The sequence below is a fragment of the Chelonia mydas genome, chromosome 5 (assembly GCF_015237465.2).
Source record: "Chelonia mydas isolate rCheMyd1 chromosome 5, rCheMyd1.pri.v2, whole genome shotgun sequence".
NCBI lineage: Eukaryota > Metazoa > Chordata > Testudines > Cheloniidae > Chelonia > Chelonia mydas.
The window spans coordinates 44,578,984-44,604,378 of NC_051245.2; the positions used below are offsets into that span (position 1 = coordinate 44,578,984).

General features: G+C 41.9%; 1 protein-coding gene across 7 annotated transcripts in view; it reads left to right on the forward strand.

Moving 5' to 3' along the window:
- Positions 1-25,395, forward strand: part of AP3B1 (adaptor related protein complex 3 subunit beta 1) — a 338,592-nt gene that overhangs the window by 56,889 nt on the left and 256,308 nt on the right. For all 7 annotated transcript variants that reach the window (XR_006291016.1, XR_006291017.1, XM_037902963.2 and 4 more), the window contains one exon: positions 20,453-20,548. Coding sequence is in view for 5 of the 7 variants with exons in the window: in XM_037902963.2 (XP_037758891.1) it covers positions 20,453-20,548 (96 nt within the window). In the remaining 2 variants the exon portion in view is untranslated. The remainder of the gene's footprint in view (positions 1-20,452; positions 20,549-25,395) is intronic.

Below are 25,395 nucleotides of genomic sequence, written 5' to 3' on the forward strand. Positions count from 1 at the left end.
GTGGTAGGCATTCCGCAGCTCCTTCAATTTAACCCTGCACTGCAGTGCATCCCAGTCATGGCCCTTTTCCATCATGCCCCTGGATATCTGCCCAAAGGTATCATCAGCCGTAGGAATTGAGTGCAGCTGGTACTGGACAGCTTCCTCCCCCCAGACACTGATGAGGTCCAGCGCCTCGCCATTGCTCCATACTGGGATTGCCTGGTGCATGGAGGCATGGTCACCTGGAAAGATTTGCTGAGAGCACTCCATGCCTGGCTGAGCAAACAGGAAGGGGATTTTCAAAATTTCCAGAGAATTTGAAGGGCGGGTCTGACAGTTGGTCACCTGAGGGCAGGGCAGTAGAGTTCAAAGTGATGACCAGAGTGGCTGGAACAGGCATTGTGGGACATTTCTGGAGGCTTATCAGAGTGCATTAACAGACCAGGGCGTCCACAGTGGTGCCGCGGCACTCCAGCTGGGGCGCAGCAAGCATTATGCCTCTTGTCGAGGTGGATTACCAGGAGCACTCCAGCCGCGGAGTCGGGGCGCTCTACGTGCCTTGTCAGTGTGGACGCATCGTGAGTTAGGGTGCTCAGGGCTGCTTTAATGCGCTCTAATTCGCAAGTGTAGCCATGCCCTTAGTCTCTAAGGTGCCGCAAGTACTCCTTGTTGTTTCAGCCTCAGAATGTATATGTTCGGTGCTGAGAGGATCTGTATGATCTAGGTGTAAAAGGAGCTCTGACTTTATTCTGCACTATTACTTCCTGGGATTAAAAGACTGTGAGAAGAAAAAAGAGAAGACAGCACAATAACTTCCTTGGATGAATTTTTAGAAGCAGTGACTCTAGTAAGGAACCAGTGCCAAACCTTTGTGCCAGAGCAAGTACTTCATGCTCCTGGACTCTTAAGTGTAGAGGGGAAAATCCATGTTCTTGGTGCCAAAGATTAAGCTCCTGGCTCTGGTGCTTGTTCCTGGTGCTGAGACCAACACTTCAGTGCTACCACTGATCTTCTACAGTGTTCTGTGCCCAATATTTGTGAAATTGAAAGGCAGAAATTGGTACATTCTTTCTTATCATGGGTATCTTTCTCAATTCAGCAAGGCAGAAGTCTCTTGCCAGTCACCCCAACATCTGTGTTAGGGCATAGAATTCCTCTGGAGTCAAATATTTAGATCCAGGGAGCCGTATAGACTTTAAGGTCAGAAGGGACCATTATGATTGTCTAGTCCTGTGGACTCAAAACTGGAATGCAAGAGATGCACCAAGAGGGTGCGTGGCAGCAGGATTGCCGGCGGATGGCACTCCGCCGTTTTTGTTCTTCAGCGGCAGCTCTGCATGTCCACGGCTGGTGTCTCCCTTTTTTCTTTTCTTTCTCTGAGCAATAGAGAAGTTCCATCCTCAATACCGGGGGAAAGATTCTACACTAACTGCTTTCTTATCCCAAAGACAGGGAAGTTAGTGACCCATCCTAGCCCTGAGGAAAATTAAACATGTTCATGTGCAAGCTGAAATTCACGATGGTCATCCTTGCCCCCATAATTACCTCTTGGGAGTCAGGGACTGGTTTGCATCTCAACTTTCAAGATGTGTATCTCCAAAAATTGATGATCCTATTTAACAGGAAACACCTAATGGTTGTGGCCTGCCATGGACGGAATGTGATATCGGTAAGTTTCATGGTGGCCCACAACCATTAGGTATTTCCTGTGCAGAAGGATTATCGATAATTTGAATTATGAATCGTGAAACCATCCTCAGTGCTTGCAGAATTGGTAGCATACCTGACGAGAAGAAACATCGTCGTATATCCATACCTAGATGACTGGCTGATATGGGAGAGACCTCACCAGGTCTTAGAATCCGCCTGCCTTATTCTTAGTCTGTTACAGAGGCTGGGACTTAAGATGGGCATACAGAAGTTCAATTTGACTATGGTCCAAAGACTGATTTGTCAGTTTTGTTAAGGAAAAGTTAGCACATGTGACTCCATTTTGGTTTGGGGCCCACCATTGTTTAAATGCCAGCACATCATACACCAGGAGGAGTGATCCTTAGATACTGAATCCCTGTGAAAATCCTCCTCCTTGTCTCCAGCCTGCCTTGACTCCCAGTATCTGGTTTTTGTTAGTCTCTAACTCACTGTCTCTTGGCCTTGATGTGAGGCCTCCCATCCTGATAATAAAAGTTACTGATGCATGGCTTTAGGACCATGCTGTGTAATTAACATACTGGTATAGCACGAGGAATGCACCAAACAGGGATAGGTAGTAGATAAGACAAGGGTTTGTTGATTGGCTAAGGTTTCCGATGCACGAGGGCAACATGCTTTGCTAAAAAGTATATAATCTTTGTATAATCTGTATTCAGGGTCCCCTCCTGGCTAGCAGGGGGGCACCACGCTCGAGCGTAATAAACTTAGTGTCTTTTGGGAACTCTGCAGTTGTGGACTTTGTTTCTGTGCCTCAGCCTAGATTCGAACTGTGCGTGTCCTATCAGGTGTAATTCGCAGCATTTGTGTGCGTGTCCTATCAGGTGTAATTCGTAGCATTTGTGTGCGTGTCCTACAAGGTATAATTCGCAGCAGTTGTGTGCGTGTCCTACAAGCTGTAATTCGTAACAGTTTCACCAGGTCCATGGGTTATCTTCTTGAGGACAGATCTCAGAACCTGTTGATCCTAACTTGGCAGCTGGAATCCAATCCAAATACCACTATAAGGATGTGCCTCACGCTTCTGGAACGTATAGCCTCCTATACCTTTGTGATGCTTAGTGCCAGTCTTCACCCTTAAAACATTTGAGGTGATTTGAGATTGGCTTTGCCCCTTCCAGTCATGCCCTTGTGTGTATGCCTTCTAATACCGTTTTCCTTGCAATGGTGGAAGAATCCTGCAAGTGCTGCAGAGGTGTCCCAATTATACCTCCTCCTGTCCAGGACTATAGAGATGGATGCTTCAGTGAGATAGGAAGCAAACATGGAGGACCTTCAAGTACAAAGCCTCTGGACTGCAAAAGAAGCAAAAACGTACATCAGCCTCTTGGACTTGAGAGCTTCCTGAAAGACCCAGAAAACTGAAAGTTCTACAGGTCTGACTTCCTGATTTATTCTTCCCTCCCTCCTCCCCCCTGAAGTTTGATTCAGGTATTTTATCCCAAATTTGAAGCTGTGTGCTTGCTTATGTAGATTTTAATGCTAAAATCAAACAACACAACTCTTGCCAATTTAATAATTTTTAATATAGTAAACATTTTGAATGTTTTTGGTTTGGTTCCCTTTTATCAGCAATTTGTAAGGTTGTGATTATTGAAGAAAAAGTGAAGTACTTATTTAGGGTATCTGAGGATGGGCAAGTTCTGATTCCTTCATAGATGACTTTTTATGAGCTGGAGTATACATTATCTGTGTACCGTTTTCTTCTTTCCCTGATAGCAGTGATTCTCAGGATAATCAAGAAAAAGTAAATTAGTGTGATCAGTAGAATTTGAGTTTTGTCTGAACTGAGCTATATGCTTTTAATACTTAGTGCAGCAGAATCACCTTTGTGTAAGAACCTGCAGGACAAGAACCTCAGAGCCAGGAGGGTTCTGGGCTGCTATTGCTTCTGCATCACCATTGGAAACTTAGACCAAGTTTCTCCTGCAGAAAGTACTGCCTGGCGGGGCCTCAGGAACAGTCCCTCACAGTGCACTGATTGGCTCTTACTGATCTATAAAGCAGGAAGCCATCATGAAGAGCTGACTGAGCAACGATGCAGACCATGTGCTTGCTTTCACTCCAGACCTTGAATTGCTGTGGACCCTAAACTCTGGCTTCTCGCCCTGATTCGTTCCTGACTCTGTTACTTGCCTGCTGTCTGTAACCTGGTGTTTGAGCCTGACTTCCTGGTATCATGACCTGGCTTGACTCCAGCCCTACTACTTGTCTTCTAACCACATTTTGGTAACTGACACCCAGCATATTGTTTTCATAGTACTTATCCAAAGAAGGTCAAGTGAGGTACCTAATAAACACTTACATCATGTTGATCTTCATAATCCTTCGGAGATGTATATGTATGTATGATGTTTAAGGAGTGTGTGTTTGTGTGTGTAAAATGTTTTTAAAGTCTAAATTAAGCAAGTTTTGACCAGACATGGGATGCATATTCACCTTTTTGCCTTGGCTCACATGTAAAATAAACAATGTAAACCAATGCAGTGGAAACCTGTTGGCATATGTGGTAAGTATGAGGATGTGAAGGCAACATTCAGCTAGCACATGAGGGAATAAAACACGAGGGTTGTCCTGACTCTGGGGACAAAACAATGACATTGGGGAATATAATGGGAAGCAAAAAGTACAATGCTTTTTGCATTCATGAAAGGGGGTGTGACGTTCCCCTCTGGTGTTACCTGGACCAGTGATCTGCTAGGTCACTCCAATCCTTGACTCTGGGAGCCAGCCTTACCCTGCTCTGCTGCGAGAACCCCCACTCCTGGGCTGTTCATGCACAGCCTCTAGCAGGTAAGCTGCTCCTTGGATTGTGCAACCGAATGACACTAGGCAATATCTCCAGTTCCAGGCGCAACCCTGGGAACCTCCGTCTTGCAGTGTCCAGTTATACCCGGTGGACACTGCAAACTTTGTCATTTTAACAAAGAAATTGATATGTACCAGGCTTGTTATCCCAAGGGGAGTCTCTTGACACTATTCAAACTAAACGCACTGCTTCAGGTAGAATAAACAAACAGATTTATTAACTATAAAGATACATTTTAAGTGATTATAAGACAAAGCGTAACAAGTCAGATTTGGTCAAATGAAGTAAAAGCAAAATGCATTCTAAGCTGATCTTAACATTTGCAGTGCCCTTACAAACTTAGATGCTTCTCACCACAGCCTGGCTGATTTGCTCTTCAGCCAGTCTCTCCACTTGGATCAGCGCTTCAGTCTCTTGGTGTGGTATCTGTAGATTAGGTGGAAGAGAGAGGAAGAGCATGGCAAACGTCTCTCCCTTTTATCATGTCCTTTCTTCCCTCTTGGCTTTGCCTCCCCACCCTCTTCAGAGTCAGGTGAGGATTACCTCATTGCAGTCCCAAACTGACCAAAGGAATGGGGGTGACTCACTTGAGAGTCCAACAGATCCTTTTGTTGCTGCCTAGGCCAGCGTCCTTTGTTCCTGTGAAGCTGGGCTGGGTTTGTCCCATACATGCCTTGATGAGGTGTGAACTTCCCCTCTGCTATTAGAGTTTTTGCTTCAGCTTGGTTTAAGCCATGAGGATACATTTTCAGCCTCATAACTATATACATGAAATTATAACATTACTGCAACAACAATTACTATACCATCATTATAACAACAATGCTCAGTGCATCATGAGCCTTCCGAAGACACCCGACATGACAAACTTTGCATTAGATACCACACAATCATTTTATAAGGATGAACATGTGGGTGTAGGGCGTTCACACGAGATACGGAACGTCACAGGGGGATCCCAGCCGTGTTGGTTGGAGACACTGGGAGATTGCTTTAGGTGAGAGAAACTACTTTAAACAAGGGGTTTAATCTGTTTAAAATTAAGTTTAGACTCTCTAGAAAGCGTGTTGTACCTTTTGTTTTATATGTAACACTTCTGTTTCCATTGTTGTCTTTATTCACTGTCTCTTAAATCTTATGATTGTTTTCAGTATAAATATATCTCAGTGCTCTGATGGTCTATTGGAGCTGATCCTCAGTTGTGTCAAACAGGCTGGTTTGTGCACTGTTCTTTTGGGGACAGCTTACCTGGCAATTTCTGAGATTGTCCATGGTTAAGGGCTGGATGCTGCAGAGAAACACTTCAAGGGGGCTTCGGGCTTGGGTGCACCTACTTCTAACTGCAAGGCAAAGTAAGGGCTGGCATAGCCCTGAGGAAGTTGTTTGGGTAGCTAACGGACTGGTGGTGTCAAGAAGCTGACACCTAGTTAAGCACAAGTAAATTGTTCTTTTGCTGGAAGCAGTGGGGTTAACAATGTGATTCACAGTCTTGGGCACCCCAATTAAATTATTACAGTCTCCAGCCAAAAAAAATTTCTGCTTCTCAAATTTGGCCTATTGTTTTGTTCCTTTTAATCTTTCAGTTACAGCTGCATATCATGTTCCAGTGTAAGAGGGTTTAATGTTTTCATTTGTGTGTGAACAAGCACCTCTATCCTCATTCTACAACCAAATTGAATGGGCCCTCAGTTTTGAATCCCTGGGACCAGGAGGGGCTCTTACTGCTTCTGAAGACTGCATTTCTTTTGGTGATAACATTATCCAGAATTAAGAACAACATAAGAACATAAGAATGGCCATACTGGGTCAGACCAAAGGTCCATCCAACCCAGTAGCCTGTCTCCTGTCAGTGGCCAATGCCAGGTGCTCCAGAGGGAGTCAACCTAGCAGGTAATGATCAAGTGATCTCTCTCTTGCCATCCATCTGCACCTTCTGACAAACAGAGGCTAGGGACACCATTCCTTACCCATCCTGGCTAATAGCCATTAATGGACTTAACCTCCATGAATTTATCCAGTTCTCTTTTAAACCCTGTTATAGTCCTAGCCTTCACAACCTCCTGAGGCAAGGAGTTCCACAGGTTAACTGAGCGCTGTGTGAAGAACTTCCTTTTATTTGTTTTAAATCTGCTGCCCATTAATTTCATTTGGTGGCCTCTAGTTCTTATATTATGGGAACAAGTAAATAACTTTTCCATATTCACTTTCTCCACACCACTCATGATTTTATTGTCAGCCAGCTGAAAGCTTTAATGACCAACCATACTTAAGTTCTTCATTTTTGAGGGTAAGGTGGAACTGCATCCTCTCTGCCACCTCCCTCCCAATTTTCATATAAGGCTACCGGTATGTCTATTTTCTTCCGCAGATTGCCTTAACTTCTTGGAATGCTCTGGTTGCAGACACTAACAACTCTCACATACTATCTTAATAGGAAAAAAAACTTAATAAATCCATCAGACTTTTTGTGGTTTATGTTGCTAGAACTAGGGAACAGGCCATTTCCTCCTAATACTTGTCAACATGGATGAAACCTAGTATTAAAACTTACTATGAATTAGCAGGTATCATAGTCCCTAAAAGTATAAGTGCATTTGACTAGACAAGGCATTTCTTTGCAATATCCTAATTGTGAAACTACAATGAGGAGTTCAGTCTGCATGTATGCGCACCATTAATCTGTTGACCTGGCTTTGAGATCTTATGTCCACTTTGGGAGAGCAGTTTTACATAAGAAAGGCCATACTGGGTCAGACTAAAGGTCCATCTAGCCTAGTATCCTGTCTTCTGACAATGCCCAATGCCAAGTGCCCCAGAGGAAATGAATAGAACAGGTAATCATCAAGTGATCCATTCCGTGTCGTTGATTCCCAGCTTCTGAACAGAGGCTAGTGACACCATCCCTGCCCATTCTGGCTAATAGCCATTGATGGACCTATCCTTCATGAATTTATCTAGTTCTTTTTTGAACCCTGTTATAGTCTTCAGAGTAGCAGCCGTCTTAGTCTGTATTCACAAAAAGAAAAGGAGTACTTGTGGCACCTTAGAGACTAACCAATTTAACTTCTTTTCTGTTAGTCTTGCCCTTCAAAACGTCCTCTGGCAAAGAGTTCCACAGGTTGACTGTACGTTGTGTGAAGAAATACTTTCCTTTTGTTTGTTTTAAACCTGCTGCCTATTAATTTCATTTGGTGACCCCTAGTTCTTGTGTTATGAGAAGGAATAAATAACACTTCCTTATTTACTTTCTCCACACCAGTCAAGATTTTATAGACCTCAATCATATCCCCCCTTCGTCGTCTCTTTTCCAAACTGAAAAGTGCCAGTTTTATTCATCTCTCCTCATATGGAAGCTGTTCCATACCCCTAATCATTTTTGTTGCCCTTTTCTGAACCTTTTCCAGGTCCAATGTGTTTTTTAAAATGGGGTGACCATATCTGCACATAGTATTAAAGATGTGAGCATACATACCATGGGTTTATATTTATCATCTATCCCTTTTTTAATGATTCCCAACATTTTGTTCGCTTTTTTGATTGCCGCTGCACATTGAGTGGATGTTTTCAGAGAACTATCCACAATGACTCCAAGATCTCTTTCTTGAGTGGTAACAGCTAATTTAGACCCCATCGTTTTATATGTATAGTTGGGATTATGTTTTCCAATGTGCCTTACTTTGCATTTATCAGCATTGAATTTCATCTGCCATTTTGTTGCCAAATCACCCAGTTTTGTGAGATCCTTTTGTAGCTCTTCACAGTCTGCCTGGGACTTAACTATCTTGAGTAGTTTTGTATCCTCTGCGAATTTTGCCACCTCCTCTGCGAATTTTACCCCTTTTTCCAGATCATTTATGAATATGTTGAATAGGACTGTTCCCAGTACAGACTCCTGGGGGACACCACTCTTTACCTCTCTCCATTCTGACAACTGACCTTTTGTTTCCTATCTTTTAACCAGTTACAAATCCATGAGAGGACCTTCCCTCTTATCCCATGATAGCTTACTTTGCTTTGGTGAGGGACCTTGTCAATGGCTTTCTGAAAATCTAAGTACTCTATATACACTGGATCCCCCTTGTCTACATGCTTGTTGACCCCCCTCAAAGAATTCTAGTAGAGTGGTGATTTCTCTTTACAAAAACCCATGTTGACTCTTTCCCAACAAACTGTGTTCATCTATGTGTTTGACAATTTTGTTTTTTACTATAGTTTCAACCAGTTTGCCCAGTACTGAAGTCAGGCTTACCAGCCTGTAATTGCTGGGATCACCCGTGGCGCCCTTTTTAAAAATTGGCGTCACTTTAGTTATCCTCCAGTCATTTGGTACAGAAGCTGATTTAAATGATAGGTTATAGACTACAGTTAGTAGTTCTGCAACTACACATGTGAGTTCCTTCAGAACTCTTGGGTGACTACCATCTGGTCTTGGTGATCTGTTACCGTTTAGTTCAGTGGTTCTCAAACTTTTGTACTAGTGACCCCTTTCACATAGCAAGCCTCTGAGTGCGACCCCCCCCCCCTTCTAAATTAAAACCACATTTTTTATATTTAACACCATTATAAATGCTGGAGGGAAAACGGGTATTGGGGTGGAGGTTGACAGCTCGTGACCCCCCATGTAATAACCTTGTGACCCCCTGAAAGGTCCCGATCCTCAATTGGAGAACCCCTAGTTTAGTTTATCAATTTATTCCAAAATCTCCTCTAATGACACCGCAATCTGGGACAATTCCTCAGATTTGTCACCTAAAAAGAATGGCTCACGTTTGGGAATGTCCCTCACATCCTCAGCCATGAAGACCGATGCAAAGAATTCATTTAGTTCCTGCGCAGTGGCATTTATCATCCTGGAGTGCTCCTTTAGCATCTTGATCGTCCAGTGGTCCCACTGGTTGTTTAGCAGGCTTCCTGCTTCTAATGTATTTAAAAAAATTTTTGCTATTACTTTCTGAGTCTTTGGCTAGCTGTTCTTTACATTCTTTTTTGGCCTTCCTAATTATATTTTTACACTTCATTTGCCAGAGTTTATGCTCCTTTCTATTTTCCTCACTAGGATTTAACTTGCACTTTTTGCCTCTCACTGGTTCTTTTGCCATGGTGGCACTTTTTTGGTTCTCTTACTATGTTCTTTAATTTGGGTTATACATTTAAGTTGAAATTTTAATTTAAATTAAATTATTATGGTGTATTTAAAAAATTTCCATGCAACTTGCAGGGATTTCACTTTTGGCGCTGTACCTTTTAATTTCTGTTTAACTAACTTCCTCATTTTTGTGTAATTCCCCTTTCTGAAATTAAGTGCTACAGTGTTGGGCCTCTGTGCCATTTTCCCTGCCACAGGGATGTTGTTTTAATTGTAGTATGGTCACTATTACCAAACGGTCCAGCTATATTCACCCCTTGGACCAGATCCTGTGCTCCACTTAGGACTAAATCAAGATTTGGCTCTCCTTTTGTGGGTTCCGGGACTAGCTGCTCCAAGAAGCGGTCATTTAAGATGTCAAGAAACTTTATCTCTGCATCCCGTCCTGAGGTGACATGTACCCAGTCAATATGGGGATAGTTGAAATCCTTCATTATTGAGTTTTACAGTCCTCATTCCATTGAAGTTTTCTCAAATATACTTCCTTGTGCATTTGGTACTGTTTGTTGACTTTGAGACAGGTAGAGATCTGTATTACCAGTACTTAAAGTAGCAAGATTATATGTAACTGGAGTTCTGTTAAACTAATTAAAAAAAAATCTAATAATTACACTAATGCCAAAGAGAAGTCATTTCAAACTGTATTACTCCTCTCTTTCACATGCTTTCCTCCACCCCATTAGTCTCTATTTCCTTATTGGAACACTGATGCTTCCTCACATGTGTGTGTCCATTTTACACTCACATTATAGGTACCGTTGATGCATTTGTAGTGTTCAGGTCAGGAAGATACATGAAAAAGAATGAAAAATTCCTTGCATATTTTAAAATCATTAATGTGGTAAGTACTTTCTTCTTTTCCTGACAGGACTCACTGTAGTGAAAAACACACAAGATATTGAATCAATAAAATAATCACTAATTAGGTTTCTTGCTATTAATATGGTACCTGACTTCTGGATGCAGACTGATGAACCAGAACAGAAATTTTGAAACTTGTGTAATGTATATAGTCGTTATTAGTAATATTACTAGTAAGATCAGACTAATGTGAGCACAACACTTAAGATCTAGATTTAAAAAAATCAAAGGCGTAAATGAACTATTAGGACTCTTCCCCGTACCTGAAAGGAACATCTGTGGATAGTGTGAATTAAAATACTAGAAACGCTACAAATTAAGCCTTTGTCTGTCAAAGATTAAAAGTGAAAAGCATAGGACAAATCAGAACAGGGAAAAGTCCCATACAGTACAAAAAAGGATTACTCAGTCCTCTGTGTGAAGATCTCAAATTAAATGGGTATATGGAATACTCCCTCCCTGCTCCTTTCTTATGTGGGATTATTTTCTCTCTTCTGGTTAAGATGTTTTGAACTGAGGAGCAATAATGAGTGTTTATTGCATGCGTGAGGGGACTTTGAATCTTGTTTGAAACTTCTACACTGTGCAGTCTCTGAGATTGTAGTCTCTTCTCATGAAAGTAAGTGTTGTGGTGAAGAGGGGCGGGCCAGCCACTCCCATTTTGTCCAGTGGAAGGGCAGATTTGGAAGCAATGCTGTAACATTGGGGAATTTAATTACCAGGCATCAATGTAATAATGAATGCTATAGGTTTGACTGCTGGCTAGATTTTTCACGTCTTTAGGGAGCAGATGTTTTCATGTGTCTAGGAGTTGAAGTATAAAGGGAAGTGACAGTAGGTGGCATGAAGGGGGGTGACTTCAACACTAAACTCCCTCATCCACTATCAACTTGACTAGCCATGTCTCTTACTTTCCCTGCCCCTTCCAGCTGAAGAATATTTGATGGCTGTGATAGCAGTTGCGGCTGTGCTGTTTTGGTCACTCAGTGTGTGTGAAGGGGAATTCTCTTCTAGCAGCAGGCAGGGCTGCCAGTTCAAAACAACTGAGAGCAGATGTATGATTAGAAGCAAAATCAAACTGTCAGTCAGCTTGTGGTGGTGAAGAAAAGTTATGTATCTGTGTGAGCCAGGAATTATGGTGAAAAACTGTGAGCTATTTTTAACTGTTTGCCTGCAGCCAGCACATTATTTACCAAATAAATCAGCTTTGCTGACCTAATTATAGTATGATTGAGGCGAGATATTTACTTGCATGCCAAAATCTTAAATATGCGAGTAGTCCCATTGACCTGGGTCTCTTTGTGGAAAAACAGGATCAACTGCATTGAGATTTTAAAATTGAATTAATTAAATATTTAGAGTGTTTTGCCTTGTCTTCCAGATCATCAAAGCACAACGTGGTTAGAGATACCAAAAACACAAATCCAAGAGATGAACTACACAATTGTATATTCAGGTTGAGTGATTTGGCTAGTGTTAAAACTTGCCTGTGTATTTTTCTCAACCAGTGGGATGAGAATGCATTGTAAATCTGGCTTCAAATTGAGACCCAGCTGTCTAGGTGGGAAGTGTTACTGATGAGAATGGCTGTAAAATTGATAATTTTGAGTTCTGTTAACTGTTGCACTCCTGCTACTTATTACATACTCAGGCCAGGGATGGTTTTAAAACTAAGGTTTCATAAAACTTTATATAAAAAAGTTAAATGCATCCTGCATAAGCCCCACAACAACGCGGTCTCACTGAGCGCAGCCACCACCAACCTCCTGGGCTGACACTTTTCTTCACTACTGTATTCCTTTTTTACTCTTCAGCAGTGCTATAACCCTTAAAGGCACTGGGCACAGGTAAATTAATCTCTGCCATTCCCTTATGTGTACTACACTTCCCCCTCATAAATGTAATGTTGTTCTGACATTTCTATTAATATATATATAACGTTCAGTCCATCAATTTGACTTATTAGTAATAGCCCGTGAGTTCCACATACTCATAAAGTTGTTGTCCAACACCAGTTGTGTGGCAAGTGTAGTTCTAATATCCAACAAAATAGTCATTTCTGATTATTTAAATTCCCAAAGATGCTTATACTTATGAAATACATGTTTCCCCATATGACCAAAGGTTTAACAGTGTAACTGTCATGTGGCATGACAAAATACCTACTAAATCAGTGGTTCTCAAACTTTTGTATTGGTGACCCCTTTCACACAGCAAACTTATGAGTGTGGACCCCCCCCCCCCAATAAATTAAAAGCACTTTTAAAATATTTAACGCTATTATAAATGCTGGAGGCAAAGCGAGGTTCGGGGGTAGAGGCTGACAGCTTGCGACCCCCCCCATGTAATAACCTCGCGACCCCCTGAGGGGTCATAACCCCCAGTTTGAGATCCCCTGTACTAAATGAACATAAATTATCCAGAACTATAGAACACTTGATGTAGATCAACATCCATACTTTAATTCAATCTCACTTATATCAGTCTGGATAGAATGCAGGATAAGGTACAAAAGTCAGTACTGGGTATGGCATGAGACAAATGTAAGAATAACTGTGGTGCATTCACCAGTTCAGTAGCTGGATTTAGACACTGATAAGTCTGGTGCCCCTGACTGTTCATACATCATTGTCTGTGGGACTCTTCTCTCTAGCTGGATAACCTTGCATGTCAGTGGGTTATTCTGGTGATCTCTCCTGTTGTGCAGTACTGGTTTCAGGAGCCGTGATCTTGGTTTGATAGTCATATCTTTCAGTGGCTGGTGTGATTGTCACATCAGTCTGAGCTGTTCCCAGTTCACATTCTCTGTATTTCCCAGTTGTGGATCAAATGATTCAGCATCTGGAATCAGAATCTCTGTGCCATGTCCCATCACGTAATGAGGTTCGTCTTCACTCTCACTATCAGTATCACTGGAGTCTGAATTCCTGGCCTCATTTTGATTTCCTGTTATGCTAGTTTGCCTTGTTCTCATGTATTCTGTTGTGGGGTTTGGAGGGCAGTGGTATATCCAAAGGTAAGAAGTCACAGGGAACGAGAAGATTTCACTGAAGAACTCCAGTTACGTCCTTTTCCATCTTCTGCTTTTATTTCATAGATAGGACTATTCTCCTTTCCTTTGAAGTACTACATGAATTCTGTCTTCTCAATAGGATCTTAATTTGCCTAATCCCCTTCTCTCTGAAAGATTCCAGATGGGTACTCTGTCACCTGGCAAGAGGGCAGCATTGTGCACTCTGATCATAATGATTCTTTCTAGGGGTGGCTGATTTTTTGAGAACATAAGCTACTTTCATCTGCTGATTCCATTCTCAATGTAATCTTTATGGTTCCCAGGTGCAGATTCGGAGTTTTATAGGTAGGCCACAGGCAATGTCAACGGGCAAATGTGCTGATCCTTAATATAATAAATAGAAGGGTGAGATCCCTGGTGCTTCAATCTAAGTACATTATAAGCATAAATTACCTTTCTGAGGGAGTCCTTTCAATTTATTTTTGTTCTTCTGGCAAGGTTCTCAACATAACCAGCAGAATTTGGCTTAGGATTTTTTACTTGTCCATTGCCCTGATTGTGTGAGATGGCATAGTTTTACAGTAGTGCTGTAACCTTCTGAATAGATTATTTTCAAACTCTGTCCTTTGATCATGATGAATCCTTTTGGGGAAACCAAATTGTAAAACTAAGTAACTGAAGATCTTGTCTGCCACAGTCTTTTCTAACGTGGTGGTAGGGAGGGTTGGACAAACCTAGTGAAATGATCCGCTCTGACTAAGAGAGCTTTCAGAGTAGCAGCTGTCTTTTTCCACAAAAAAAAAAAAAAAAAAAAAAAAGAGTACTTGTGGCACCTTAGAGACTAACAAATTTATTTGAGCATAAGCTTTCGTGAGCTACAGCTCACTTCATCGGATGCATGCAGTGGAAAATACAGTGGGGAGATTTATATACACAGAGAACATGAAACAATGGGTGTTACCATACACACTGTAATGAGAGTGATCAGGTAAGGTGAGCTATTACCAACAGGAGAGGGGAAAAAAACCTTTTGTAGTGATAATCAAGGTGGGCCATTTCCAGCAGTTGACAAGAACGTGTGAGGAACAGCGTGTGTGTGTGTGTGGGGGGGGCGGGGGAATAAACATGGGGAAATAGTTTTACTTTGTGTAATGACACATCCACCCCCAGTCTTTATTCAAGCCTAATTTAATGGTGTTCAGTTTGCAAATTAATTCTAATTCAGCAGTCTCTCTTTGGAGTCTGTTTTTGAAGTTTGTCGTCATCATGAATAGGTCGGAATATGAACAAGAGGCTGGAGGCAGCTCTCCAACACCACATTCTACAAACCATGACCCTCTGATCCCACTGAGGGTTACCAAAAGAAACTACACCATTTGCTCAAGAAACTCTCTGAAAAAGCATAAGAGCAAATCTGCACAGACACACCCTTAGAACTCCGAGCAGGGGTATTCTATCTGCTACCCAAGATCCATAAACCTGGAAATCCTGCACGCCCCATCATCTCGGGCATTGGCACCCTGACAGCAGGATTGTCTGGCTATGCAGACTCCCTCCTCAGGCCCTATGCTACCAGCACTCCTAGCTATCTTCGAGACACCACTGACTTCCTGAGGAAACTACAGTCCATCGGTGATCTTCCTGAAAACACCATCCTGGCCACTATGGATGTAGAAACCCTCTATACCAACTTTCCACACAAAGATGGACTACAAGCCGTCAGGAACAGTATCTCTGATAATGTCACGGCAAACCTGGTGGCTGAACTTTGTGACTTTGTCCTCATCCATAACTATTTCACATTTGGGGACAATGTATACCTTCAAATCAGCGGCACTGCTATGGGTACCCGCATGGCCCCCCAGTATGCCAACATTTTTAGGGTTGACTTAGAACAATGCCCCTCAGCTCTCGTCCCCTAATGCTCCTACTCTACTTGTGCTACACTGATGACATCTTCATCATCTGGACCCATGGAAAAGAAACCCTTGAGGAATTCCACCATGATATCAACAATTTCCATCCCACCATCAACCTCAGCCTGGACCAGTCCACACAAGAGATCCACTTCCTGGACACTACGGTGCTAATAAGCAATGGTCACATAAACATCACCCTATACCAGAAACCTACTGACCACTATTCCTACCTGCATGCCTCTAGCTTTCATCCAGACCACACCACACAATCCATTGTCTACAGCCAAGCTATACTATACAACCGCATTTGCTCCAACCCCTCAGACAGAGACAAACACCTACGAGATCTCTATCAAGCGTTCTTACAACTACAGTACTCACCTGCTGAAGTGAAGAAACAGTTTGACAGAACCAGAAGAGTACCCAGAAGTTACCTACTACAGGACAGGCCCAACAAAGAAAATAACAGAATGCCACTAGCCATCACCTTCAGCCCCCAACTCAAACCTCTCCAACGCATCATCAAGGATCAACAACCTATCCTGAAGGACGACCCATCACTCTTACACATCTTGGGAGACAGGCCAGTCCTTGCTTACAGACAGCCCCCAACCTGAAGCAAATACTTACCAGCAACCACACAAAACACAACAAAAACACTAACCCAGGAACCTACCCTTGCAACAAAGCCCTTTGCCAACTCTGTCCACATGTCTATTCAGGGGTCACCATCATAGGGCCTATCTATTCATAGCGACACATCAGCCACGCTATCAGAGGCTCGTTCACCTGCACATCTACCAATGTGATATATGCCATCATGTGCCAGCAATGCCCCTCTGCCATGTACATTGGCCAAACTGGACAGTCTCTATGTAAAAGAATAAATGGACACAAATTAGATGTTAGGAATTATAGCATTCAAAAACCAGTCAGAGAACACTTCAATCTCTCTGGTCACTCGATTACAGACCAGAAAGTCTAAAAGTCGCAATATTACAACAGAAAAGCTTCAAAAACAGATGCCAACGAGAGACTGCTGAATTGGAATTAATTTGCAAACTGGACACCATTAAATTAGGCTTGAATAAAGACTGGGAGTGGATGTGTCATTACACAAAGTAAAGTTATTTCCCCATGTTTATTTCTCCCCACCCCCCACGGTTCCTCACACGTTTTTGTCAACTGCTGGAAATGGCCCACCTTGATTATCACTACAAAAGGTTTGTTTTCTCTCCTGCTGGTAATAGCTCACCTTACCTGATCACTCTCGTTACAGTGTGTATGGTAACACCCATTGTTTCATGTTCTCTATGTATATAAAATCTCCCCACTGTATTTTCCACTGCATGCATCTGATGAAGTGAGCTGTAGCTCACGAAAGCTTATGTTCAAATAAATTTGTGTCTCTAAGGTGCCACAAGTACTCCTTTTCTTTTTATGACTAAGATGTATTCATATCCTCCTTTACTTCTGTCTATGTGCACAAAATCTGTTGACTGTGTTATCATTATGTTCACTTAGATGGAGCTCTGGTAGGTTGGTGAGGTTTGTTTTGCTTGACGCATGTACCAGACTCTAGTTATGTAATGTTCAGTGTTCTCCTTCATCGCTGGCCAATAAAACCAATACCTTTTGCATGACTGATTTACTCACTCTGCTGCTAAGAGTTCCATCTCTTCCTGTAGTCCTTGATTGTCAAGGTTCCTTCCCCACTCTGAACTCTAGGATACAGATGTGGGGACCTGCATGAAAAGCCCCTAAGCTTATTTTTCCCAGCTTAGGTTAAAACTTCCCCAAGGTACAAACTATTTTACCTTTTGCCTTTGGACTTTATTGCTGCCACCATGAAGCGTCTAACAAATATATAACCAGCGAAGAGCCCGCTTGGAAACATCTTTCCTGCCAAAATCTTCCCAAACCCTACACCACCTTTCCTGGGGAAGGCTTGATAAAAATCCTCACCAATTTGCGTAGGTGAACACAGACCCAAACCCTTGGATCTTAAGAAGAATGAAAAAGCAATCAGGTTCTTAAAAGAAGAATTTTAGTTTGAAGAAAAAAAGTAAAAGAATCACCTCTGTAACATCAGGATGGTAAATACCTTACAGGGTAATCAGATTCAAAACATAAAGAATCCCTCTAGGCAAAACCTTAAGTGACAAAAAGACACAAAAACAGGAATCTACATCCCATTCAGCACAGCTTATTTTCTCAGCCATTTAAAGGAATCACAATCTAACGCATATCTAGCTAGATTACTTATTAAGTTCTAAGACCCCGTTCCTGTTCTGTTCCCAGCAAAAGCATCACACAGACAGAGGGAGCCTTTGTTTCTCCCACCCTCCAGCTTTTGAAAGTATATTGTCTCCTCATTGGTCATTTTGGTCAGGTGCCAGGGGGGTTATCCTAGCTTCTTAACCCTTTACAGGTGAAAGGGTTTTTCCTCTGGCCAGGAGGGATTTTAAAGGTGTATTTTTTAGGTAATACCAGTTGATTTCATAACTTGGTTTTCTAATAAAGTATTCCATTTGTATCCAAATGCAACCAATACCATTCATGCATCAGGGAAGTGGACCTTACCACATGCTCTTGTGTTCTCTTGGTTATTCAGTTTGTGTCCCAAGGACTTATAATGAAGAATTTTAGCAACTGCTAAATCTTCCTTCTGAGTTGCCAAAACGTCTACTCATGGAATAGGCTTTTTGGGTGATATAACCCGTGGTGAAGTCTTCTACTGCCAAAGAATTGGCAGTAACAGCTGGTAACCAAGATACTTTGCTGTCTCTTTGTATATACAAGGACTGTCAGACAGCCTAAACATCCTCTTTATTTGCGTCTTCTGAATATTTTGGCAATTTTTTTTTTCCATATCAGGAGGCATTCTGGATCGAGCATCTACCTCCACATTAGATTTCCGTGGATGATAGCTAACTTTGAAGTTAGGTAATTCTTCAATCTACCAGTGTGCTGTGATATTCAGCCTGGTAAAGGTGAATATGTAAGTTAACTGGTTACTATCTCTGTAAACCGTGAAGGATTGTGCATAGTACCAGGTAGTCATAGTTTGTTAGTTACAGCCCATTTCAAAACCAGAAATTCCAATCTTCCTGAGTGAAGGTAATTTTTCTCAGCTACAGTTCGTGTTCTTGACCCATAACTGATGTCATTTAGTTTAGCCTCCTGACATGGGTTTAAGATTCCCTTATTGGAAGCATCTAAATGTACTTCTACTACAGATCTCCAATTACAAGCACCTAAAGTGGAGCACCCACAGGGGGACACATCTTGAAGAACCTCAGTTATTTCACAAGGTGAATAACCCTGTCCTTTGGTTGTCTTCTATCTTTCTATTAACTGAATTCTCAAAATTATTTCTGACTCTGTTGGTGTCTATTTGAAATAGGTTAGGTCAAACTTTTAGAATGTTGATCTTGATTGATTCCATAAAGCAATAACCAAATTTTGTTCATCTGTAACCATTCTATATAGGGGAAAAAATATATGTACTTGTAATCTTAAACGTTTTAGTTCATTTTATAAAATGATTTCTTATTCCATAGATGTCTTTCCTATCTAAACATGCTCCTAAATTTTTGATCCATACTTCATACTCTAATATGAAGTAAAAGCATTAGAGCATGTTTATTTCTCTTAAGAGAATTGAAGGGCACTTCATTGTTACAAAAGTATCTTGTAAATTTCATTTTTACAAGTACATGCTGCCCTGTTACATGTCATGGCATTAGATGTCAAAAGATGCAAAAAGTGACCTAACTGGCAGTATAGAACAAAAATAATCAAAGTCTTATTGAATAACTCATGGAGTTTGCTGTACTTGTATGGATAAACTAATTAAAGAGATCTGTCTGTGTTCCTCAAGCCTAATGGGGCCTTGTTCTTGGTTTTACAGAAAGGATTGTTGTAACATTGAATGAAGGTAAATGATGAAAGAATAGTGTAGACAAGAAGCACTAAGAACTCCTATTTCTAATCACAGAGTGGTTTCAAAGAAAGGAGGTTTTCTCTGCACACCTGCAGTCATTCATTGCGTAGGCCTCTTGTGGTCAATGTTGATTGCTGCTTGTCTGTAGCAGAACAACAAATAACTTAGTGTTTTGTACCTTCTGTGATTTAATATTATGCTTTTTGCCAGAACTGGCACAAATCTTTTTTCCAGTAGTGACAGTAATTATAGCACAGCTGTACTAAAGGGTCTTTCAGAGTTTCCATTATAAACCCCTATAGTCATTTTATAACACAAACATAAAAAAATGTATTCTGTGCTTACGTGACATACAGAGGCTTTGCCGTGGGGCAAGTTGTAGTGTAACTTACATAAACTGAAAGTGGGACAATTGTCTGTCTGAATTAAATTGAGTACTAAGGAAATTATTCATTCTAAGGCAGTGGTCCCCAAACTTTTTATTTTGTGTTCCTCCTTATAAGTAATGGAATCTGTCTGCCCCAATCCCCCCGGGAGTGGGGCTGGGAGCCAGGTCCAGGGGTGGGGCTGGGGTAGAGTAGGGCTAGGTGGTGCTCTCGCCCCCGGTGGGGGCTGGCCTGTGGCCCTCCCCCCATACCTCTCGTGAACATTCCTCCATGCCCCCCATGGGGGGCACTTAGCAGTTTGGGGGACATTGTTCTAAGCTTTTAAAATGCTTTTAATTTTGCATCTCTTGTGGTAGATCAACGGTTAGGAGTACTTTTCAAATACCTGTAGTGTAGGACAAAGGTAGATCTGATTTTTCTTGCTATCTTATTGCATGACATCAGGAATTCTTGATTTATTGTAAATCTAGTAATTTAGGAAGTTTTGAATGACCCTTCTTCCTGAGGCACTGAGCATGTGATTATTCAGGAATGCTTTTAATCATAAATACAAAATTTGGAATGCCAATTCCTCCCCCTGGCAACTCTGTTTTGCCTTTCAAGTAACAAATATAGTTTAGATTTCTATGTGGTCATGTAGAATTCTTAAGTTCTCTGATGCTATATTCTGGTTTTTTTAGATAAAAAAACTGGTGTATGTTTATCTGATGCGCTATGCAGAGGAGCAGCAGGACCTGGCGTTGTTGTCCATCAGCACTTTTCAGCGAGCTCTGAAGGTGAGTAAATATAGTTAATTGCCCTGATGTGCTGTCAAAAATATAGGTATCTTCAATTGTTCTCCAGATATAGAAAACACTGTATGCTGCAGTTCATAAATATCTGAGTTTAAATTGATTCCGTGTGACTTGCACCTGACTTTTATGCTTTTTTTTTTTTAAAGGTGTTAAATACAATAACTAGCAACTAAATTGCATGGTTGGAAGTAGCAAAAACAAGATTTAAAAAACTTTTAAGTAGTGGTTAGAAACAGGAAGAAAAATACTTCACTTAAAAACCTAACTTTTTTTTTTTTGAAACCTACGTACTTAAAATACATATCTTTGCCTGCTCTTCCTCTGTTCCAGCAGTGTCACAGGGTCTGTACTGACACCTGATACCCTGAAAAATGAGGAGAGCCAGAGTCTCCCTTAAGTAAACTTCTGCTAACCGCTTTTACACGGAAGGTGTTTGGATTGCTTTTGGGGGTAGCAGCATAAAATCCTAAAATAGATTAAATAAACTAAATCCCCTAAAGAAAATTCTGGGCTGTCACCCACATTAGTCCTAGTAGTAATAGCCAGTGGGACTAATATTGTTATACTTCTTCAACTCTAATTCAAAATCATGGGGTAGGAGGGAATGGGAAAATGGGATCAGATAACCAAAACTAAGAACCACCTCTGAAATAGGGTGGCAAAGATTTAGAAAGATGTTTTAGTGCAGAGGCCTTGGCATGTGGTATACACATTAAAGAGAATTACTTTTCTTCCTTCACAGAAGCCTATTTGGGGGGTCTGATGATTTTTTGCCCCCTTACTGACAGATTTGACATTTTGTTTACCTGTGCATCTGGCCAAGAAAAGCAGCATATGACTCCTTATGGGTCCAGTCTATATTGTTATTGAGTTAGTCAAAAAGTTTATTACAGGCAAAGTGTCATTCATCAGGGCTAAAAGTTGCTTTCCCAATGTTCTCAAACCAGGAGTGAAGGAACAAATTAATATTGGTGCTCCCAAATGCAAATAGTCTCTGCTACTGCTGGACAATCAAGCTAGCCCCCCTCCCCTGGTTCAGTCCTCCTCCCCCTCAAAAAAGCAAAACAAAACCAACCTCAAAAAACTTAGTTTTAAAATGTCACGTACATTCTTATCAAATTCCATTGATCAGGGGACACAGGCAACTGATCAACAAACATTGAGGATGGATTTTAAACAGCAGGTTGCAACCTTAATGCTGGGAGGGGTATTATGTTCCCTGTATTTCATTAGCATTTAACTGGGTCCAGTGCAGTGTTCAGAACTCCCATCATGCAGCAAATTACTCAGGGTTGACTCCTAGAACTCAGCTCACTTATGAATCCTTCCACCTCCCACTGTGTGCTGGCACGAAGGAAGGATTTCGGGTCTCTTCTTTTTCCCATAGGCAAAAGGACTGCCAGCGAAATCCCAGGTCTAATTTCCCTCTGGGAGCTGGTCACTTTTTAGTCTTATCCACACTGTACAGTGGCTACTGGGGGTGCCACATTTAGTATGTTTGCACCCCCCACCCATGCTGCCCTGTAGCTATTTCCTGCCTGATCCATTCCCTAAGGTCGTGGAGCCAAATGTTGGGCCCTGCATCCAACAGATGGATTCAGTTGTCCCTAAAAAAAAAAAAAAAAAAAAGCCATCGGGCCTAGTGAATTGGCTGTCCCTTTGTGTGATTACTGAACCACTAATCCCAAAAATTACCCTGGTCACCTCATGTTCAAATTTTTTTGGAGCCCTGTTGACGTGGGCTGGCTCAATGGCTCCCTGCCAAACTTGCCTTGTGAGCATCTCTGACCAAACCATAGTGTGTGTGGCCACAATTGCATAATCAACTCCACATCCCTCTGGATACAAATATTTAAATTCAGTTTGTTACAAGCCCAGAAGTAATTTTCTCTAATGTGCCCTGACTTTTTTCAATGGTTAATAATTGTATTGGCTTCCAATTAATACTAATGTAATAAGCCGGGGGAGTGGGGCGGCAGGTTAGAGGGTTCTAGTACCAGAATCAGATACAACAGAATTAAAATTAAGAAATTCAGTGTCCCGTGGGGAACCCTGTTGCGTATAGCGAAGACACTCACACTGCGGGCAAAGCAAAGCCTTAGCCAATTTTGGTAACATAATCTGTAAAGACAGGCAAGCTCCAAACCACCCAAACAAATAGCAGTAATGTAATATTAGGGTTATTTTTGGTGTCATTCCTTGCATATATTCATATACGCTTATACTCTCGCTTTTCCTTGGGGACCTTGGTGGTAAGAGACAAAGGACCAGCCCTGTTCCTTGCATGCCAAATGAGTCTGATGGTCCAGACCCCAATGCCTGAAGGTCGGTGAAGGAGAATGACAGCGAAGAGCTTAAGGGTCATTGATGAAAAGCTTGCCCTCTCCTACCTGGTAGCCTGACTTATTATAGGGAGTGTCATGAATAATAATTCAGATGCCCAGCCTCCTGTGTCCATATCTAACTTTCTCACCCTAATAATATTTGGTGCCTGCATCCTATAGAGTAACATATGAATGCCTCTTATGAATCCTATAGGTTAACATATGGATGCCTCTTAACTCATTATCATATATGTTAACTATTGCAAAAGCAAGTTTTTGGTTAAACATCTACCAATGACTTTATTGAAAGCCTAGTATCAATTCAGTATTCCTATGGTTATGCACCAAATCCCCTCTCAAGGAAGCTATTCCTAGTTCCCCAAAATCTACATTAACTGTTGGGCCATTTTGTCTGTGCTAAGGGTCATAGACCTATGCTTCATTTATGCTAACCTGCTTAAGCCAATGTCTCAGAGAATACAGGTCTGTAGGTTCCTTAAGTTACTGCTAAGTAAAATAAAATGCTAAGCTAGCTCTGTGGGCTACACCAAGGTGAGTAATCACAGCATTTGATGGCTGCCTCTCAAGCATCAGTGAGTGCAGAAGTGGCATGATCTGATCCCATAACATGACCCTTTCGCTGTATCCTTGAAGGCATATGGCTTCAGCCTTGAAAATAAACTGCTGATGTGGCAGCCTTCTTCTTGGTCTAATGCACGATAGTGTGCCCACAGATCCAGATATTGACTCTTTTTTCAATGTCTCCTGCAACCAAAAATGTTAGACAGGGTTAGTGTGGTCCCCCAGCATGTCCCAGCAACCCAACATTAGGATGAAGTAGCATTCTGATTGCCAGTGCCCAATTGCCTGGACCTGCTGAAAGTCAGACCTGGTGCTGCAGACACCACTACTCCAATCCTAAAGGAACGTGTACCAAAATTTTTAGGATTGAGACCTATGACAGCTTTCTCATGACTGCTGTGAATTTATACTGGGTGAGGCAGCTCCATTCCTATGTAAGAGTAGTGGTCCTGGCTCCAAGTTCCCTATTCCTAAAAATCCTTTGACTACCTTCACAAGAAATAATTGTTAATCTGTGAATTCCCTTAATTCAACCATAATCCCTTTTCCTTCTTATTCGCTTTTTGAATACCTGTATTTTAAAGACACTGATCCTTTCTTAAATTGTACATTCAGTGCACACCTAGAGCAGTTCTTTGCTTCCTGTGGCACCACCTTGCTAATCCTGAAAGCTAGAGAAGCCACAACAAATGCTGTTTTGAATAAAGCTGCCTGCCCACCCCAGAACTGCATATTCTGAAATATTTCAACAGTAAACCCAGTACAGTTATTGGGTGCCTGTCTCCCCTACATCTATTGTGTTTGTGTCTGAACCAACCCTCCAAGAGCTTCCTTAATAAGAACCTCAGCAAGTCCTGTTAGCCTGCAACATAAAGTCAGGCACATGAGATACCCTGGGATTGTGGATGAAGCCGATCCAGGGTGTACCAGAGATATACTGCATGTCTTATCATTTGATACTCAAGGATGGGCTGGACACGCTGGAATCTTTCCTTAACTCTAAATTTTGCAATTTCCACTGAACTGGCCTCTTAAACCCTGAAAGGTCTGGGGGTCAATGGAGTTTTTTTGCGTTGGATTGTACCTGAAGCTTTGTTCCCAGTGTCCAGTTGGATCATCCAGATACCCTGTTAAATTGAGTGAGCAATGTTTCCCACACTTCCCAGTCATTCATTTGTACCTGGCAGCTTCAGGTGGGGCAGCAGAAGCCTCCACTGCCCCGTGGTGCCCCCAGCATGGCTTTCAGAGCTTGCCACTGGCAGGGGGGCCACATGGACAGGAGTGGGGAGAAACAGGATGTGTAGTCCTCACTGCAGCAGCCTGACTCCTGTGCAGCTCCCAAGGGGGATGGGGTCTTGATACTTGAGTGCCCCCCAGGGAAGTGAGAGGTGGGAATGATGGGGTCCCAATACATAAATACCTCTCCTGCTTCACTACTACTTGCTTTTCCTGTGCTGTCTGTCATTCCCATCCTCTCCTGGTACTACCTGTGTGTAGTAGCACCTGTCATGCCTTGACAGGTGATTTTTGCTGGAGCAGTAACTAGTGGAACAAAAGACTTTTGAAATTCCAAAGGGAATTTAAATATGAGAGAGGGGGCAATAGCCATCTGGCTAGCCTGTTCCACTATCCCCAGCCAGTGCGAAGGTGGCAGCTCTGGGGCAACAGCAGCAACCCCCTCCCGCTATGCATATGCTCTCATGTCCATCCCTCCCCACTCTGCACCAGGATACTACGTACACCCCTGTAGTCTGTTCAAGATTCATTCCCACTGACTGTAGGAGAAGGGCATATCATTGTTTTTTTTTTTTAAAAAAACAGAACGATTAAACAGGATTTATTGGTGAAAAGGCGAAGATGTTAGAAAAGGCATCTTTTTTGTTGCACCATTCATGTTTAATTTATTTTTTCTATTTTACAGTC